This window comes from Papio anubis, chromosome 5 (assembly GCF_008728515.1).
Source record: "Papio anubis isolate 15944 chromosome 5, Panubis1.0, whole genome shotgun sequence".
NCBI classification, from domain to species: Eukaryota; Metazoa; Chordata; class Mammalia; order Primates; family Cercopithecidae; genus Papio; species Papio anubis.
In genome coordinates this window covers 163818974-163840397 of record NC_044980.1, presented here as the reverse complement: position 1 = coordinate 163840397, position 21424 = coordinate 163818974, and the positions used below count along the sequence as shown (strand labels likewise).

The 21424-nt window shown below is 37.1% G+C and overlaps 1 protein-coding gene across 3 annotated transcripts in view; it reads right to left on the bottom strand.

Moving 5' to 3' along the window:
* The window catches only part of RANBP17 (RAN binding protein 17), a 432717-nt gene that overhangs the window by 89727 nt on the left and 321566 nt on the right, over positions 1 to 21424 (bottom strand). For all 3 annotated transcript variants that reach the window (XM_017960123.2, XM_017960124.2, XM_009209561.3), the window contains 2 exons: positions 11906 to 12009; positions 6078 to 6166 (listed from right to left, as the gene is read on the bottom strand). In XM_017960123.2, the coding sequence (XP_017815612.1) occupies positions 6078 to 6166; positions 11906 to 12009 (193 nt within the window). The remainder of the gene's footprint in view (positions 1 to 6077; positions 6167 to 11905; positions 12010 to 21424) is intronic.

Sequence of the window (21424 nt, the reverse complement as noted above, 5' to 3'; positions counted from 1 at the left end):
GATCACTTGAGGCCAAGGGTTCGAGACCAGCCTGGGCAACATGGTAAAACCCTATCTCTACTAAAAACACAAAAATTAGCCAGGCATAGTGGCGCTTGCCTGTAATCCCAGCTACTCGGGAGGCTAAGGCACAAGAATCGCTTGAACCCGGGAGGCAGAAGTTGCCGTGAGCCAAGACTGCACCACTGCACTCCAGCCTGGGTGACAAGAGTGAGACTCTGTCTCAAAAAAAAGTACTACAAAGGAAAATAAGGCAGGGAAGGGGGATAAGAAGTGAGTGTATATGTAAGAATAAGGTTTCAGTTGGATGAAAATAACAAAAATAAAGTCAGTCCACATGATTCACTTTATTTTGACTGTTATCAGACAACTTACTGTTTTGTTTCTATGGACTAGAAAAGCTGTTATTTTTGATAGATGTAGATACCATGTGCTATGTACAGTGCCAAGGGCTAAGGATCCAGAGTTAAGAAAGATATAACCTTTTTTTTTTTTTTTTGATGGAGTCTTGCTCTGCTAATTAAGGCACCCGCCACCATGCCCAGCTAATTTTTGTATTTTTAGTAGAGATGGGGTTTCACCATGTTGGCCAGGATGGTCTCGATCTCTTGACCTCGTGATCTGCCCACCTTGGCCTCCCAAAGTGCTGGGATTACAGGCATGAGCCACCATCCCTGGCCAGGAAGATATAGCTTTTAATCTTGGGGAACACATGCTCAAATCAGGGTGACCGACATATAATAAGGATGCTTTGAGTACAGAAATTCTGAACCAATGCCACAGGAGCACAGGTGAGAAAATATTCCACCAAGGGACTTCTTGAGCACAAACTCATTAGTGGGAATGCATCTGGAAGGCTCATGAGAAAATGAATTCAACCCAAATCTCAGAAACAAAGAATAGCAGAGGCACACATAGGCCTCTGCAAGGCGTTCTATAATGGCATCAGGACCATGATATTTTTCAGAGCACACAGTGTTCACTATGGGATAAGGCAGGGAGATATAAGGGGATGCTCCTTTTTCTGTGTGGAATGAGAGTGGTGCCAATTCTAATATGCTTCTGACAGAGGTGACTGCCACAGAGAAAATGAGGGATTATTGGAAAGCAGAGTAGAGGTCTACTCAACAGAGAGGTTAAAAGGGCTGCAGAGTGAGAGTGCCAGGCTCAATTACAGGATGAGAACCAGAACCCACGCTAGGAGTTTAATTTTCCAGTGGCCTTGTGAGGACTATGTATATATGAGTAGGAAGAAGAGAATGGGAGCCGCTAGGTAGAAGAAGCACAGATCTAATTGCTTTCACTATCTTCTCAATGAATTTCTAAGGTCCACATCAGATAAATTAAAAAATCAAAGGCATTAATGATATGACATTGTCTGATAGGATACCAAATATGAAAATGTGAAAAATATCAGGTTTGCTTCTTTACATCCATCCATCCATCCATCCATCCGTCCATCCGTCCATCCGTCCATCCACCCATTCATCAGTTGTTAATACCAGAAGGCAAAAGAGCTTTCATTAAAAGTGTTAGGAGACCAGGGTTTGCGGATGTGGCTCCAGAATAGAAATAGCTTGCCAGTTCAGAGCTTCAGTGTACTCCATGAATATGTAAACATCTGAACCTTTGTTCACAAGGGGACTGCTGCTGGAAACCTTTCCTCTCTTGTGTCTGGCAAATGCCTATCCATCTTTCAAGGCTTAGCTTAACTTTCACTTCTGAGAAGCTTTCTCTATCTTGCAAAAAGCACTGCTCTTTTTCTCATACATGCTCATATAGCCCTTTGCATGCATCTTTGTTATAACACACTGACATTTGATTGTTTATTAGTCATGTGAAATCAACTAGAGAGCGGGCTTCTAAAGAGCAATCATTTTATTCATTCTCACATTCCTTTTGCCTGGCACAGAAACAAAACTAAAAAAAAAAAAAGCTTGCTGAACAGTGAATTTTCAGGTTTACTTTCTTCTCTATTTCAGTTTGCCCAAAATGATATTGCCAATTACTTTCTTCTAGAAACAATTCTGATTTTGTTAGTCAATCAAAACCATTAGTTTTTTTATACTACCTATGGAATAAGGGTCTAAATTCCTTAGACTGATATTCAAGAATCCCAAACAAACTACATTTCCAACCATGAAATGAATGGTATCTGTAATAAAACATCTTTGCTACTGACTCCTTCAACCTGATGCCTAGACCAACCGAAAACCTGTATTTCTTCCTATTTCCATATGGTCCAATCCTACTTATTTGGTAAGACCCAAGGAAACACCTTCGCCTTTCCAGAGCCCTTTCTGATTCCCCAGCTAAATGCATGCACTGTCCTGTTTGTATCTTTGTTATGGCTCTTAGCACTTTCTATATTTGGTTATAGTGATTTATGTAAATAAGAAACTGACTTTGTTTGGGGTCAGATCTATATTCCTCATGAACCTAGCACAGCCCTTAGCCCACTTTGCTGAATAAGTGAGCAAATGGGATTCCTTTGTCTCATTATGTATCAGGGAAAAGAACTAACAGCAGCTGTAGAGTATTTAGTTTATGACAGCCACTGTACTGGGCCCTTTATTAATCACAGAATCATGACACTTCTTACAACATACCTGTGAGATAGGTATTATTAGTCTTGTTCTATGGAAAGCAAAATTGTGATTCTGGGATTTTTTTTTTTTTTTTTCTTTTTTGAGACAGAGTCTCACTTTTTCACCCAGGCTGGAGTGCAGTGGCATGATCTCCACTCACTGCAAGCTCCGCCTCCCGGGTTCACGCCATTCTCCTGCCTCAGCCTCCCAAGTAGCTGGGACTACAGGCGCCCACCACCACGCCCAGCTAATTTTTTGTATTTTCTAGTAGAGACGGGGTTTCACCGTGTTTGCCAGGATGGTCTCGATCTCCTGACCTTGTGATCCGCCTGCCTTGCCTCCCAAAGTGCTGGGATTACAGGCGTGTCATTCTGGGATATTAAGTAGCTTACTCAAGACTCACAGTTTAAGTGGTGAATCCAGGACTGGAATCTAGGACTGTCCTATTCTGAAGTCTGTATCTCTTCTACGTATCTTGTTATATTGCCTTGCCATTGTATAACAGGACTGACTTCCTGACTAAAAATCCGTGAGCTCAATAATCAGACTTTAACAGTTAAAAGACTGCATGTGAGGAAATAATGTCATACAAATTCTTAATTTTTTTCCCAGCTTCCATCTGGATTTTTGATACTTCAGATTAAGTATGATCTAGGAAAATTTTAAAGAAGGAGATTAGATGCACTGCAAGATAAGGTGTTTTCTTATTGTTGCATTCCCATCACAGGGGCAAAGAAGTATGTCAATGATCCTCTTTCAATTCTCCAGCCCTGGAAACCATTTATCAAGATGGTTGCTGTGTAGTTTCAGGCAATTTAGTTTTGGAAGGACAGAGTGAAAAGCAATGTAGTTTGTGTGGCAGTTAATGCAGTCAGTGTTTATAGAAATGTTTTTGAATTAAATAGCTAACCACTAAAATAGCATTTTATCAAATAATCGCCATAAATAAAATGCATTTTGACTTTAAGATGACATGTGCTCTTACAGGATGTTTCTTCTGCATGCTAAGGATTGTATAACAAATTAAAGAACACACATTTATGTGGATAAAAGGCAAATAAACTTTCCCCAGCAGTAATGTGGAAATCATCACTGACGGTTTGACATATCAATATTTCAGGAAGAATAAATGACTTTCATATCCATGGCATTTTTTTATCATACTTATTCATTTTTGCATTACTTGAATACTTTGAAAAGAATCTGTACTTTATCACCTGAAACTGCTTAAAGTATTTCAAAATATTTTAATAAAGCTTTTTGAATTATCAAATAATATAACTTTTAAACAAATTTTACTATTATTATAAATATTTGCTCTTCATCCCTCGCCCAAAGGAAAACTATAAATCTTGTCTCAACTGAATGAACACCATTTATCATATTCATTTTGTTGTCAATACAATTATGAAAAGCCCCTAGCCTTTTCCCAAGGAAGCTGATTTGCTACTGAAACTCAATTATTATAAGCAACGCCAGTACCAAACCACCCCATTTGGCAATCTAACACAGCTTCCGGCATAACTGACACTTCTCCCCGCCCCTGACCCTGAGAGCTTCAACGTCTATGGTCAAATGGAGGAGACAAAGGTTTCTAGTTCAAAACAAAACATTAAGTCCCAAGATTTTCCGTTTGCTATTTTCTGCCATCTGCTGGACAAAAGTTTCATTTCAGAAGGGTTCCCCTGCTACCCCCAAAGGAGCTAAATAAGGAAATGGAAAACAATACAGTATCTTCTCTAAATTTTGGGTGGTATCAGTTATGGCAGATAGTTCTTCTTTGACACTGAGGGGAAGGTTTCTGATCTTAACTCTTGGTTGAAATTGTTGAAGAGAAAAACATGAAATGTTAATCACTAGATAGCCTAGAGTTGTAGACTGGTTTCAAGACACCATCGATATTACAGTGCCCAAAGTAGACTTTTATTATTTTTCAAATAATGAAAATTTTGACTTTGAGAGTTGCTCTTTATGTTTAGAGAAATAAAAGAGTCAAGCTGGGTGCCGTGGAGCACACCTGTAGTCCCACAGTCCCAGTTAGTTGGGAGGCTGAGGTGGGAGGATCGCTTGAGCCCAGGAGTTCTGAGTCCAGCCTGAGCAACACACAAGCCCCTGCCTCTTAAAAATTAAAAAAAAAGGCAGAAATAAAAGGGTCACATATAATTCCAGTTTAACTGTCACTAAGAGAATTTTAAGACTTTCCATGTTGAAATTTCATAATCTCTATACATATTATATGTAGATACAAACCATGTGCATGATTACTCAATGACATAAAAATTTTATCTGTAACCCTTCTCTGGTACATAAATCTGATGAAGTATATTTTAATAATAATTAAAGATACATCAGTATCAAATTAATGTTTAAAAATTTTTATAATATGTGGAGTTCTTCCTAAAACATGCCTAGATCCCCTGTTAGTTATATTTTTGGCCATAACTGTGGCATAGTAGTTGAAAGTTACCTTTAAGAAGCTTCCATTGCAATTTAATTTACAGGAAACTTTGGATAAGAAGGGTTTAAGCAAAGCAACTGAGAAATAGTTTAGATTAAAAAGCAAATTAGCTTTGAGATTATATACTTTTTTTCACATGCTCTGATGGTTTCATGTATAAAAGACATGAAAGCATTATATGACACTTACATGACTTGCATACAATATCACTTCCTGTTGGGATCAAAGATTAGTCATACAATACTATTAGAACAATATTAATGACCATTTACAACTACTAAAAATGTGCCAGACATTATACAGAGTATACTTTACCTATTTTAATGGTTACAATATACCATGAAACTGAATTATATCTGTTTTCAAATGAGAAAACCAAGACAGGTGAAATGACTTGCCAAGGTTCACAACACAGTAAATGAAGAGCTGGGATTTTATCACCAAAGTCTATGCTCTTTTAACTCTTATATGATAAGGCGTTTCTGTGGGGGATTTTTTTTTTTCCTGTCTGTACTAACCCTTGGCAAAGGTCAATTCAAAATTTACACCAAATGACAAATCTTGACTATTTATTTTCCCCTTTTCATGTCCATTAATTATTTTCATGATAATGAAAAACTGTGGCAGGATGAGTTAGGCCTTGAAGAGATAAAATGATCTTCCTGGCCTTGCTAATTGAGATGGAGATTCAAATCTCCCCTCAAAAATGCCAAGTGGTAGGATTCATTGATCCCTAAAGATGTTACCAGATTATCCCTTCAACTCCAACATAAACAACCATTTGGGGGAAGTCATTTTTAAGTTATCAATATTTAACGGCACCAAAAAAGTGACCTCTCTGAGCTGGGTTTCCAAATACTGTGCTCAGTTATCTGCTCTGCTGCCACTGTGCTGTAATTTTTAGCTGATTACACATTAGTTCATTTAGCTTTGTTTCCTCTTCCCTACTGTGCCATACTATTAAACGAAAGCGAGGGGCCTGGCATCCCTCTGTGCACAGAGCTGGTATTGTCACAGTGTAATAAGGATACATCCAGTCAAACAGCATGGTGTAGCTGGTCTTTGTGTTCAGTGCAAAGGCAATCCCTCGAAGATCTCTTGCCAGCCCGATCAACATACGCTGTCAGTGGGAAAGAGACACAGTAATTGATTTTCACGTTAGCGCAGAGCAGATGGAGTAATAATCAGGCAATAATGACCACATATCTGATTTTGATTCATTAGCTAAAATGTCTCCTTCAGACCTCTTTCTACAGAAAAGCATAGACTCTTTAAACAAACAGACCATCAAATCTGCTGATAACTCCACTTTACTTCTTATAAATTTAGCTAAGTCATAATTCCAGTAGCGTAGCTAAGCATTTAAGAGTCTTAATATACTTTGCTTCTGAATAATGCCAAATCAGAAAAAAAAAGATCAGGATTGATAATTACACAAAACAGATATGTACAGGGTCTAGCCATTATTTAATAACAGCAAATCTTGAACATCGGCTTGCATGCAATCGGTCCCACAACATAATTTAGAGTCTATCCTAGAAAGGCACTGGCATTTAAAAATTCCTAATGAATATCCTTAATAACTTCAGGACAAAATAAAACTGGCCAAGTGACCTACTGGTACTATGATATACGGAGAATGGCAGTCACATTCCCCAAGTGAGGAAGATGTAAGGAAAAGAGTTCTATATTTGATGTCATAAGACTTGAATTTGAATTCCAGCTTTAAGACTTAGGGCAAGGCAATTTATCAGGCTCACTTTTGTCATCTATAAAAGGGGCTAATAATGCATTTCTCACAGAAGCGCTGTGACCAATAAATGTGATAAATTCATGTGAAAATGCCTAGCAGAGCCTGATACACAGTAAATGTTTCATAAATATTTAGTTTTAGAGAAAAAACCCAAAAACTTGACTCTTGAAGAGAAGAGATCGGACTTGTACTCTGGACTCTTAATTAAGCTGTCCTTAGGTTGATGCTTGGGAAGAGAAAAAGAAAACCCATGAACAGATGCTAGAATGTTGGAACAAAGAGCACAAATAAACATAATTACAAAACAAGGGGGTGGGATAATTGAGATATACAACTGTGACTTCTAAAGATACTGTTTCATTTGCAAATACTCAGCTAGAAAATGGTCTCTGAACTTTTTTTCCTACCAGATTTTCTCTTTACTCACACTTTGGTAATAAATGAAAACCTCTTTAGGAAGGAGTTCAAATTATTATTAAGCAAACAGTGAATCCTGACCCTCATCTTAATGGCTGATTTAATTAATTTAATTTCAAAGTAGCAAATAATAGTTTAACTCCCGGAAGTATCTAGGATTTCTCATCCTCTCCTTTCTTTCTGCCTAAGAGGTGACTCAATATAACTGGATGTTATTTATAGGAATATTCAGTTTCTATACTGTCTAACAGTTCACAGAATGATAGTTATCTGAATTTCTGAGTCTTGAAAACTCTGAATTTTTGTTTCTGCTCTATTAAATGACTTACTCCTTTTTTTCTCATACTCTCACCAGTTCTTGTTTTTCTACAACCAGCTGGCCTCCTTGTAGCTCCCTCATGTAACCTGCCATTTGTTTTTAAACATTTTGCCTTTTTATATAGCCTTTTTCCACCACCTGGAGTCTGTTCCTCTCTTTCTCAGCTTTTCACATTCCTGGCAGCCTCCAGAACAAAATACATCTTCTAAGAAGCCTTCTTCAAACTTTTCTATTCTGACTCTTTGGCTTTGCAATCTTTCTACTAAAGTAGGCTTTTTGTTCTATTTTTATTAGGTACACTTACAAGTTTCAGGGTATGCTTCAAAAAATTTTAAGCTTCCACATACACATGAGATATCTACCATTTAAATCTAAATTAGTCAACAAGAACCATGAGTTTTACTTTCTTTGTGTCTAGTATAAGGGGCTCTTGAAATATTTTAGACTATCCTCGTTATACAAAAAGATTAACTTTTATCACAATTTTTTCATGCCTTAAACGATGTCAAATTAATAGAAGTGGTCTATAGGACTCAAATCTATGGACTTTTTTTTTTTTTTAAGTGGCAAAATGTGGCTATGAAATTATATCTATGTATCATTCTAGAAAATGTTACTACAGAGGAAGCATATAATAATGTTCTAAATGAATTCAGCTGAACAGAAAAATTCAGTGTTAATAAGAAATAGCTTTCTTATGCTCAAACAATATATTTTATCTCAAAGCAGCAGATCATATTGTAATAATCTACGTGGATACACAAACAACACTAAAGAGAGTGTTTTCTTAATAGCCAAAACATATCCAGCCCTGATACTAAAAAGAAAAGCTGTTAACTAAGAGTTCAACCAGCCTACTAAGTAATTTGAGAGTGAGAGGTGATCTTATTGAATTTGAGGAACGGAGGAGCTGCAGTTTACCATCTCATTTAAAATAGTGCAAAGAGTTTTATTTTAAAAGTTGCCTTTCTCTTACAGTTGGTCAACACAAGATTGATCTGAAGAATGAGAGGCTCTTGTATTTTTAGTGAGGCTGTTTTGGGGAGTGGGATATGTCTGGGGATCTAACCGTATGGATTCCTTTTTGGATAGTTAGGGAGTAACTGCTGAGTTCTTCAGTCTGCTGCATGGTGAACAGTTGTCTGTGTGCCAAGTGTGAGACGAATGGGCTGGGAAACAGCTGAAACGAGGCTCCTTCCACCCTGACCCCCAAAACAGGGTTTCTAATGGAAAGTCTGACAGACCCTTTACTGTAGTGGCACTACTGGGGGCAGCTATAATATTATCCTCATAATTCTACTATATAATAACAACAAAGAAAAAGAAGGTGAAGGGTCATTGTGCTTTGTCTTTAGAATTAAGATGGCTGTCTTCATCCTTACAGCATACTCTTAATTCTGAAGACACATCTTAATAACCTCTAAATAGTTCCAACAAAAGAGCCGTGTCAGAGGAATGAGCAGGCCCCAAGGTGTTTCAACTGGAGTGTTTTCATCTGCCTTTATTGCTCTATCCCTCTCCAGAATTAAGGCAATAACCTGTGATAAATTATTCAGGAACTGCTACAGGGATCAAAGCAAAATCATTCTGTTAAAGTGCTGTTTGCAACATTTGGCACTTAGTGCGAAAACTTTTAATGTGCGCATGCTGAAAATCAAGGATTTTAAATAATTTAACATTGTGGAGTTTTTACGAAAGGACTAAAGATAGCAGGTTCCTATTTAACTGCTCCTCTTTCTCTGAGAAGTTTTCATTCATTTTCCTTGAAACTGATGATGTCATGACCAAATCAAAAACGATGCATGAGTCGGGGGAGTACTGGACTATATTTTACCATGGACACAATTATAGGGGGAAACATATGTTTTGAAAGAATACTCTAAAGCTAGGATTTGTCAGAGTATTTTTTCCTCTTCCCTTTTACTTTGAAGAGAAAAACCCAAGACAAAATTTCAATGTTTTCTTTAATTTTGTTAAGAGTAAGTAAGAAAATAAAGCTACAAATTCAAGACTTTTGCTGCATTTCCTCCCCTCACAACTATATTTCAATTTGGCAACACACGTCCTTAATGTTTAAGTTTATCCTGAAATCTGCATTTGAAAATATCTATAAATAGGGAGTTAGAAAATCCTGGTAAGAGTTGCAAATTAAATGAATTTGGCAGTCCTGCGGCATTTTCATAGAGATATTTTAACAGCATCACCTCCTGTGGATTGGAATACTAAATACTTTATTGAAGAACAAAACAGAAATGTTTTTATCTCTAGTACTTGCAGAATGAAGTACCTGAAAGCACTTTTGCACGTATTATTTATTCATCATGATAGAAAAATAGCCTTAACCTAATAAATTACATTTAAAAGCATTTAGTGCAAAAGTTTTGTTTATGATAAAGCAACAGATTTAGTTTTTTATCGGTAGCTTAAAGCACCAAGTTTTCTTTATACAAATTAGACAGATGGTGCTTACAGTAGAATTTACTAAAGGTCTGTCACAACAAATGCAGCCAAGCTGCATATTTAATCACTGCAGAATCTTGTCTACCTGCAGCTGCCAACTGCTAATCCAATTTCCCTGATAAATGTGGCAAGAGACACGATCAGCAATAAAGAGCATCTAACTCCATTTTCCTGCAGGGCGTCTTTTGATGAACATTTAGGACGGAAGCACGGAGTGCACTGTGTGGCCTTGGTTCGTGGCAGCTGCATGCATTCTGAGGCACAGTTCTCAGGTTACTCACTTAATTCTGCCACTATCATTACGTTGCTATTGATCTCAGTAGCTGTTGCCTACACAGCATTACTCTAGATGAAGCTGAATCAGGCAGTTATCATGCATCAAACTTGCTCAAAAGCCTGGAGATTTCCCTTTAATTACTTGTGATTTTATTTGCAAATACCGTTAAAGTGTAATCAAGCAGTCACTTTCCAGGGTCGTTAAGAACTTGCTGGTTTAGGGATATATCACTGGAACTCCATTAAAAATGACTCTAGGAAGATGGTTTCTATCAAACTAGATGGGATTACAACAAAATGGTCTTGGAATATAATGAAATCTTCAGATGAGACAGATGTAATTTTTATAAAGATGATGTTTTTCAACTTCTCTGCTTCTTTTTGATAAAGGGCAGAAATAGCAACCTAAAAGCTGCAAAGATTTTGTTGGTCACTGAAAATATTTGGAAGACATCTAAAAGATACAGCTAACCTGAGTGGAAACTCTGCTGACGAATTTCAGGAAGAGTATAAACACAAAGAGAATCTGTAAGATCCTTTTTTTGGTTTTAAAATTCTGTAACTATAGCATGCTGATAAACATTAATTTCAAAAATTCTTTTAAATTAAGAGGTATAGCATTTGGCTGATTATTTTTTGGTAGAAGAATTACGTAAAGATAATTATCAAAGGCCATCATTTTTCTATTTGGCTTCTTACTGCTGGTTCTTTTTTTTTTTTTTTGTGAAGAGATGCTATGCAAAAGATGGTTAATATTTCTAACATATTTCAAATAACTATGAAATATATGACTCAATTATCACCAACAAAGGTGTCTACATTCTCTGGAGTGCATTTATTAGTCTGTTAAAGATAATAATCATTGTCAATTTATTTAATATTGCCCTGATACATTGTAATTTCAGAAGATACTATTTCTATTTAGCAGAGCTTGTGCTTCCCATCCCCCACCTTAAAATATGGGGCTGTTTTGTCATAGACAGCTTGCTACACTTAAGGATTTTACTAATAAAACATAATGTTGTCTTAGATATTATGACTGTTGCCACAGCTGAACTGACTTGTCAAATCAATCCTAATATGGCTCCCACAGGCACATAAAAACCTTATTTAGCTATCAGTTATCCTAATCACTTTGTTCCGTTTAAGAATGCAATACTTCAAGACCAGTTCCTATTTATACATATATGCCTAGCCATTTAATAAAGTCTTGATTTATATAAATTCTTGTTTAAAAAAATATTTAGAGACATAGTGTTTTAGTATGTGTATGTTTGTGCATTCCTCTATATAGATATGTTGAAACATAACAGTGCAGGACAGATGAGGGAATAGGGGTGTTTAAAGTGGTGTACCCACAAGAAATATCCTATTAAAGACAGTAACTGCCGGAGGAGACAAATCTATGTCATCTAATCATGAACTGACTGTCCAAAACTATTTGCTGACCTCAAAGTTCATTTGTATAAGAAACTAGAAAAATGCTTAAATAAAAGTAAAAATTAAAGACATGCAATTGGGAAAGCGGGTCTGAGGAGGCAAAGAGCACACACAGATATGCAAAGCCCTTTTCTGGATCTAGATATCCTAGAAAAAACAAAACTGTCATTCCTCATATTTGGAAACAAACCTACCTTTACGTCTTCTTGTTTAAAGTTGTTGTTGAATATTTGTAATACTGTTTCAAAAGCAACTGTAAGAGGTAGCATGAAATTCTCAAATTCATCCTCATCTTCGCCTATCAGAGAAACAAAAGGGTCACTATGGTTTAAAATGCATAGAATTGTACATTGTCCTCAGCATTGAGTGCTTCATTTAGGCTTAGAAATATTCCCGAGAAGGGGTCAGCCTGCATTCACATCCATGCCACATTTTGTACTTTTGCTCACTGAATATTCTGGTGTTTTGCCTTCTCTTTTGCACCAAATGAAATAGCAGAATTACTTACCAGTCATTTTTTCCCCCTGGTTCTTTAGGGGATCTAACAGACTCATGCCCCAGGCATCTCAGTCCTTTAGCTCCTAGGGCCCCTAGAGCTTCTCTAATGCCTCAAGGAAGGCCACTTTCAAAGCCTCAGAGATGCAGTGTTTTTTTCCCCTTCTCTTTGGGTGCCAAGGCCCTAAAGGCTCATAGACTCAGGTGCCCAGATAGCTCTAAGTTATTATTCTCTTTTATTTATGTTCTTTTTAATTAATTTATTAAATAAATGGCAGGGAAACTTTTATCTGCCAAAAAGGATGGGGTCCTTATGGGTCATTTGGATTTTAAATACATTCTTCATGGGTACAGTTCTTACTAAGCTTCCTTTTTTTTTTTTTTTAAACAGAGAAGTGGGAAAAGAGACATTTCCTATTAACTTTTTACTTTAAAGGTAGACTGAAGTTTCCTCAAGGATTCTGTCAAAGCAGAATCTTCACTTCACACGTGGATATGCACAATTGATAATTTATATAGTATCCTTTTTCAAAAGGGGTTTCTTTTAAATGAGAGATTGAATCCACTCATTCGTCCTAAGTCACAGGGAGCTATGAGCTGCACTCTACTTAAGAAACAGGCAGAGAAAGATTAAGTGTCTTGCTTAAGGTGGAATACTTAGTTGGAGGTGGAACGACATGGTTCAGACCGCCTAATTTCTACGCTATTAGTAGAGTTTTTAAATAGAGTATGAGAGAGGAAATGAGCTCTCAGAGAAGGTCCTCAAAGTTTGGTCCTTGACCTAGCAGCATCGACATCACTTGTGAACTTGTTAGATGTAAATGCCCAGGTTCCATCCCAATCCATTTAATCAGAAACTCTGGGGGTGGGTCCCAGCAATTTTGTTTTAATAGGCCCTCCAGATGATTCAGATGCCTGTGAATGTTTGAAAAACACAGGCCTATAGTCATTGTTCAGACAAAGAAACAGAGGTCCTGGCAGGATCAAGATCCTTTGACTCTTAAGGAATGGCTGATCTGGCTGACTCTGATCTTCTGTGATTTATCTCTTTCCTTCAATTTCACATTGTTTCAGGAGTACAACAGAATCGGGGACTTAGCTTTGTTACAAACAGATGCCAAAAGGCTAACTAATCTTTACTGGTGTGCTGTTCTAAACGAAGGTCAGTGTCCTGAGTGAAGAGTAAGGCAGACCAAATTAGAATCTCTTCTCTGTCAACTGGCTATGTGACCAAGTGACTCCTCTTCTCTGTTAACTGGTGACAACACAGACCCATACAGATGTTATTTTTCAAGGCCTAGGTGAAATAATATCTTTCCCAATGTCTAAGCTAAGCTTTCCTAACTCCCAATCAAGTTATCTCCCTTCTCCCTTTGGATTCCCATAGCATTTTGCCTGGCTCTTAACCATCGTACCAGTCTGCCTTGAATTGCAGATATTTAAGCACATATCTAATAATAGCAATAACAATACTACCTACATTATACCACAACTACAATTTGATCAGGGTTACTGTGGGAACTAAATGAGATAAAATTTATAAAGTATACATGTGAATTATCAGCTCTACTAGCTTACGCTGATAGTATCTTCAGATTAGCTTCTACAGCGCTGAGACTGTATCTTTGTGTTTCTCAGTGAAGGAGAATGATGTAGAGCTCTGCAGTAAACAGGCCCAGGTGTCTGACTCCACCGTATATTATTTAACTTCGGATATTTTACTAATTACTCTGAGTCTCAGTTTCTTAATCTATAAAATAAGTATAAAAATACTTATCTTTGAGGGTCACTGTGAAGATTAAATGTTATAATATATAGAAAATAGAAGATGCTCAATAAATAGTAATGGTGGTACTAGTATTATAGTATTAGCACAGAATACAGCCTGGCATTATTAGGGAAATACTGTGTTTAGATAAAAAGTAATTTCTCAATAAAGGTGAATTTTAGAACGTCTTTATTTTCTTAACACCTGACTACAATAAATAATTGAAATATACATTATCAAATCCTAAATACATAAAATATATGTACGTTATACTTAAGCCATGTAATCTTACTCTTCTAAGATAAAGTATATTCTAAACATGGAATTATTAATGAGAACAGTGGAAATTATCACTGCAGGCAGATGACGGTGCTATAAAGAATGGATGCTTTGAAATCACAAAGTTTATCTAAGCTTAGCTGGAGCACTGGTGAATGCTTATAATCCTGCCTACTTGGGAGCTGGGGTAGGAGGACCCCTTGGGTCCAGGAGTTTGAGACCAACCTGGGCAACACAGTGAGATCTCATCTCTTAAAAAAAAGAAAAAAAGTTTATCTAAGCTTGAATCCTGGCTCTGCTACTATTAGCTGTCTGGTTTTGGGTAAAGTCACTTCGCTCATCAAAGCGTTAGTGTGCTCACCTGTAATTAAGAGACATAATATTTACTTCATAAAGTTAGCCATGAGAATTAAGTAAATGACAAAACATCTGTAACCGCCCCCCTGCCCCCCGCCTTGCTCAGTGTCTGGTACTTAATAAGTGACAGCCATTAGCACTATTGTTGTCTTGAGTCTAACATGGACTTAGAGAGGTGATTATGGTAATCAAGAAGAGTATAACTGCAAGATTGCCAGCCCAGTGCCCTTCCTTTGGGAACAAAGTTTTCCAAGGTAAGGATGCTTATTCAGAACAAAGACAAATTCAGACTTTTAACATTTCAACTCCTAACTTAATATTCTGAGCTACAGATAAAAAAAACTTCCTGATTCCATTTCTTTCTCCATTCAAATTTTAAAGCAAACAGGGATACCAGGAGCACAAGAGGCAAGCTACCAAAATGTGCAGGGAGAAGTCTAGGAGCAAATACTATAAACACAGTAAAGTGAGCAGCAATTCTGCTTAACTCTCACTTCCTCAGAGAGGCCTTCCCTGACCACTCTATCTAAAGTGCTACCCACATTTCCCCCTCCCCCCACATCACTTTCCAACCCCATAACCTGCTTTACTTTTCTTATGGGACTTACTACACTGGCTATTCATTGACATATTTATTCATTTGTTGTTTATCCTCTCTATTAGGATGTAAGTTCCTTGGGAAGGAACTTGTTCTATTTCCATCATAGAGGATCCCCAGTGCCTTGAATAGGGTCTGGCACTCAAGAAGTACTTGTGGAGTGACTGAATAACACTGTTATTCCTTGAGTTCTTATGCAGGCAATGGATTTGGTACTTTATTTGCTTAAAAAACACTTATGTGGCTCTTACTGTTTTCAAAGTACTGTTGCAAGTCATTAATGGTCAGAACAATCTCATGAAGTTGTATGATTTTCTTCGTTTTACATGTGAACAGAGAGACTCAAAGGAATTAGGTAGCCTGACCAACATCCTCCAGCCGGTAATGTCAGCCAGGATTCCCAACCACGTCTGCTTTACTCCCAAGCTCATGCTTTTCCAGGTCTCTGGTAAGGTGGAAGACATCAGAGATGGGGACTAATGTTATTGTCACAGAATCCTGAATTTGGAGCTGCATGAAGTCAGAAGAGAGTGAAGATCAGCCAGCTTAGTTCTGGTGAGGAAAATGGAATTCCTAGACAATCACTTGGGTTTAAAGTAGGCAAATATAAGACACTGGTGCATTATACTATAAAAATGTTTACTGTTTTAGTTAGCACTGTTCCTGCTCTTGCAACGTGATATGCTGTGCCATCAAAGCTGGAGAACTGGATATTTTTGTTTATATCATGCAAACAACTTTATACAATATTACTATTAAAGACTTTTTCTAATCTGTATTACCATACAGGTATCATTTACTATTTCTGATGCAAAAGGAGAAAACATGAGCTCACTCTCTTACAACTTCACATTCAAGTACGTAGTCATATATTTAGTGTTCCAAATGTATATATGATTATTTTATGAATAATAATTGAAGCTGTTAGTTTTTTTCTTAATAAGACAAAGGTCCAGAAACCAATATGATTTGAAGGTAAAGTGCCAATTTATAGATTAATATTTTCATTGCCATCAGGAAAAGTAAATGTGAACATAACATTGTAAGTTCTCAGTCATGCATAGATAAAAATTGTAAATTTCTTAGTTTTTAGGTGAAACCCAAAGCTAATCACCTCCACTGTGCCTCTGAGAATATGTTTAAACAGAAAGTTATTCATTTTGTAAGTTCTAAACATTTTGTTTCCTTCAGAGACATCACATTAAAATTTAAGAGTAACTGTTTAAGTATGTTGGCTGACAGATACTTTATTTGTAGGACATTTCATTTATTATTTTGTACAATTTAAAACCTCCATCGGTGGAAATGTAAAATGGTACAACCAATGTAATATGGTGTAGTCACTGTGGAAAACAGTTTGGCAGTTACTCAAAAAATTTGAGTTGCCAGTTGACTCATCAATTTCACTTCTAGGTATTTACCCAAGAAAACTGAATACACATGTCCACACAAAAAGTTGTACGCAAATGCTCACAGCTGTATTATTTCATAATAACCAAAGGTAGAAAAAAACTCAAATGTTCATCAACTGATGAGTGGCTAAACAAAATGTGGTACATCCACTATGGAATATTATTCAGCCATAAAAAGGAACAAAGTATTAATACATGCCAAAACATGAATGCGCCTTGAAAATATGCTAAGTGAAAGAGGCCAGATACAGAGGCCACAAATTGTATGATTCCATTTATGTTAATGCCCAGAATAGGGAAATCCATAGAGACAGAAAACAGATTAGTGGTTTCTAGGGTTTGGGGGAGGGGAGAAGAGGAGCGATTACTTAATGGTACAGGGTTTCTTGGGGGTGATGAAAATGTTGCAGAATTAGATAATGGTTATGGCTGCACAATTTTATGAATATTCTGAATATACTAAATACCAGTGAATTATGTACTTTACAAAAGTGAATTTTATGGCATATGAATCTAAAACAATAACACCAACAACAAAAATCTGGGTTTGCTCCCCCTCCGAAGTGTATACAAAACAGTGAAACTTCTCATTTCCTTAAATTTGAATGCAAACAGCAGCTGGATTACTGGGGAGTTGGGGGAAGTGGGCAAGGAGAAGTAAGTAATAGAAATGATATGGTAACTGTAAATGATGGTAGCCAACAGTTACTGAGGATTTACTGTATAAGTACTGTGTGAAACACTTTGGCAATTGTGATAAACCAATATGGCAGGTAGAATACAGAATAATTACCCTCTCAAAGACATCCATTCTAATTCTTGGAACCTGTGAATATATTAGGTTATATGATAAAGGGAAATTAAGGTTGCTAATAAACTGACTTTAAAACAGAAAAGTAGTCTGGATTACCCAGGTGGTTCCAATGTAATCACAAGAGTCCTTAACAGTGGAAAAGAGAAGCAGAAGTCGGAGAACCACAAAGATGGCAGTATGGGAAGGATTCGGCCTGACGCTGATGGAGAAAGGGAGGCCATGAGCAAGGAAAGCAGGTGGGCTCCAGAAGCCGCAAAAGGCAAAAGAACAGATTCTTCCTTAGACCCCTGCTGACACCTTGATTTTAGCTCACTGAGACCCATTTGGACATCTGACCTCTAGGATTATAAAATCATACATTAGTATTGTTTAAGCTACTTCCTTGTGGTAATCTGTTACAGCAATAATAACAGAAAACCAATATAGTCAGTAAAGGTCAGGTTTATTGCCAATCACCCCATCTCCCATTTTCATCTGAAACACAACCTGGGGCACATAGCATCTAATTAAATTCATACAAGTGCAAATCACTGGTAGAAACCAAAATGCACATTTCAAAGTTAATACCAATTAATGTGACACCAATTTCTTTCCCAACACAAATGCCAGTATTGCAAGGCTTATACACAAGACATATTTAATTTATTTTCTAGGATTCAATTAGAATGCTTTATATTTCCATCCAAGAATCCGCCAACACTTTTGCAAAGAAGTAGGTATAAATGAAGCTCTGGTCCAAATTAAAGGAAAGATTAAAAGGAGGAGAGAGATAGAAACAAAGGGAGATACAGGCACAGGGCGAGAAAATAGTCCAATTCCGAGCAAAGTAACAATGGTGATCTCATAAGGAGTTGAAAATTTGACTTGGAGTCCTAGAGCCCAGATCATCCATTATTTCCCAATGTTTCATTAAGATACCACTTCACAAGTTATATTACAGTAAAACTTGGAGAAATGTGTAACTGTTCCCTGAACTTGGGCCACAATTTAGGTTTCATTTCAGTTTCCCTCTAAATTGCCTGGGGTTCTAGCTAGTTTTGGAAATGACTTCTGGCTTCAGGCAGGGCAGGATATTTTTGGTATGTGATGGGAAGCCATCATCAGATCTTTGCTTCCACAGGAAAATAGCTCAAATATTGAGGCAGAGTAGATGTATTAAAACATAAACTTGCCTCTCATTTTGAGGTCCCAGCAGCAGTCAATACTTCTTCTAATAGTGCACTCAACAAACGTTTCTTAAATAATTTTTTCCACCAAAGAACTTTGCTTTGTGATGAGGAATTTACTCCTAGGCCACTTTGTATATCTTTCTTAGTAAAACCACATGATAACTCTTCTATGTAGTTTTCTCATTTAACAGATGAAGAAAACTGAGGGTGCTAATTCGTCCCCCTAAGAACCAGAGTGTTTATTTTAGTTCCAGAAAAAAAATACACTGCCCACTGCAGACTACAGCTACCATTTTCAAAGAATCCCACCTAAAAGTCTGTCAAAACACTTCCATTCCCTGGGTTACTCTGGACTGTCCTAGCCTCAAAACCAAGGTAGTTATTAAAACTGGATCTGGACAATGGGCTGCTTTCTGCCTACAGGACCCAGCTAATTAGTCTTAATTATCTCATTATAGATTTTAAGTATTTCCAGCTGCTTCTTTCCCCACCCCCTCCCACCTTGCTCCCTCATCCCCTATGTCTAGTACAGATAATCTCCCTTGCCAAGTCAGCAGGACACAGTTGATACACTTTGAGTGTGACTAGCTGATCCTGTCAGCTATTTCTGATCCGGCCCCTCACTTGCTAAGCCTTCTGAGATATCCCACCTCTGTGTTCCTTTATCCATGAGAAATATGCTTTGGCCAATCATTGGACATAAGAGAACAAATTTAAAAACCACATAGTTTCACTGACCATCAGAGCTGTAATATAGCACAAACAACCAAACGTACATCTACCTGTTTATTTCATAGAAGCTTAGGAAGTAATCCTCTCTCCTTTCTTTCCTGCCTGCAAGCCCCAAATCAATCATTCGGACCAAATGGTTCAAATAGAAATGAAGGGAAAAGTTTTATTTCTTAATTGGTTGACAAGGTAAAGATGAGTAATAGTTTGAGTGAGGTGGATGTGCTTGTCAGGGCTACTGCCCCTTGACTGACCTTGGGCAGGTCATTTAATCTCTCTGAATCTCAGTTTTTCTTTTTTTGAGGCAGTCTCGCTCCTGTGCCAGGCTGGGTACAGTGGTGGGATCTCGGCTCACTGCAAGCTCTGCCTCAAGGGGTTCACACCATTCTCCTGCCTCTCAGCCTCCCAAGTAGCTGGGACTACAGGTGCCCACCACCACGCCCAGCTAATTTTTTTTGTATTTTAGCAGGGCAGGGTTTCACCATGTCAGCCAGGATGGTCTTGATCTCCTGACCTCGTGATCTGCCCACCTCGGCTCCCAAAGTGCTGGGATTACAGGCGTGACCCATAAGCCCGGCCTCTGAACCTCAGTTTTCCTAACAGATAAACAATGGAATAATACCTATTTAATGTGAGCCATTGTAAGGATCCAAAAGGTTGTCACTGTTAAGTGGTTTATAAACTATATATATTTTTAAAATGTTAACTATTATTAATAAAGAAAGAAAAATTCCTTCCTCTGTGTTTTACTTTTATCTTTAGTAGCTATTTCTAGATACTCTTCCTTTGTTATTCAAGTCATTCGTTATTTAAAATTTCTTAAATTTAAGCTAGTGATATCTTCAGATGCCAATTACCTCTTATAAGACAAAGCATATGGATACTGTGCTACCCCTCACCCCTAAAGATAGAACTCTTTACATACATAAACATCATTTTAATTAGTATCCCCTAAGTGGTAAAAAATGTGGCTGCTTCTGAAGTTTAAATACCTGAGGAATGCATTTACTCCTCAAATCCTATCCACGTGCTTCTCACCTAAGTGAGTACAACATAAAGATGCAATCATGACATGTCAAGGGAGAAAGGAAATCCCAACCATGGTGACACTGAGCACTCAAATTTCGACTGGTAAAACTGAATTTGCAAATAATAATTTGGGTCCTTCACAAAATGAAAAGTGTTGTTATAAGCATGTACCACTTACCCTCTTCAGTATTTTATTAAACTAAATTCTGCATTCAAATTAAACAAAATAGAAGATTTTATGTATTCAGTATTTTATACTGAATAGCTCATGGAGGTCTCATTTACTGGCTCGGGTAATGCTATCTTTCCTTTTAGTTTATTAGATCGACCAAGTTAATTTTAAATAACCCTAAAGAGACTTTAAGTAGTTCTTAGAAGGGCTAACATGCGTGCCCATATATTTGGTCATCCATTTTTTTCTGCTGCACATGAAGGAGTTTTCTACATTCATTTTTGATCATTTCTTGGAACACCAAAAATTTGCCAATATCTCTCATGTTTTGAAACACCACCATTCTAATGATGAAATACTTTCAATTCTGTTTTATGCAAGTGAACATTTTTGTCTAGTTTAGCCTAAAAACGAAATCCAGATAAAATGGTACAACTGTTTGTTATAACCACCCCACCCTACATTTTTTCATCTGAAACACAACCTGGGGCACATAATCTAATTAAATTCATACAAAGGTGCAAATCGCAGGTAGAAACCAAAATGCATTTCAAAGTAAACACCAATTAATGTGACGCCAATTTCCTTCCCCTCTAATCACTCCAATGTGCAAGGCTTATACACAAGACATATTCAATTTATTTTTCTAGGATTCAATTAGAATGTTTTATATTTCCATCCGAGAATCACACCCGACACTTTTGCAAGGAAGTAGGTGTTTTTTTCTATGTGATTCTCATCGCCACTCCCACTCTCCAAAATCAGTGATATAAGAAGTTTGTCTTCATTTTTCTTTTTAATTTGAGGAGGATTCTCATTATCTAATGTTTTTATTTTTTTCATTTAATATATGAATCTATGCTGCTCTTGACAACAGCACTATCTTTTTCT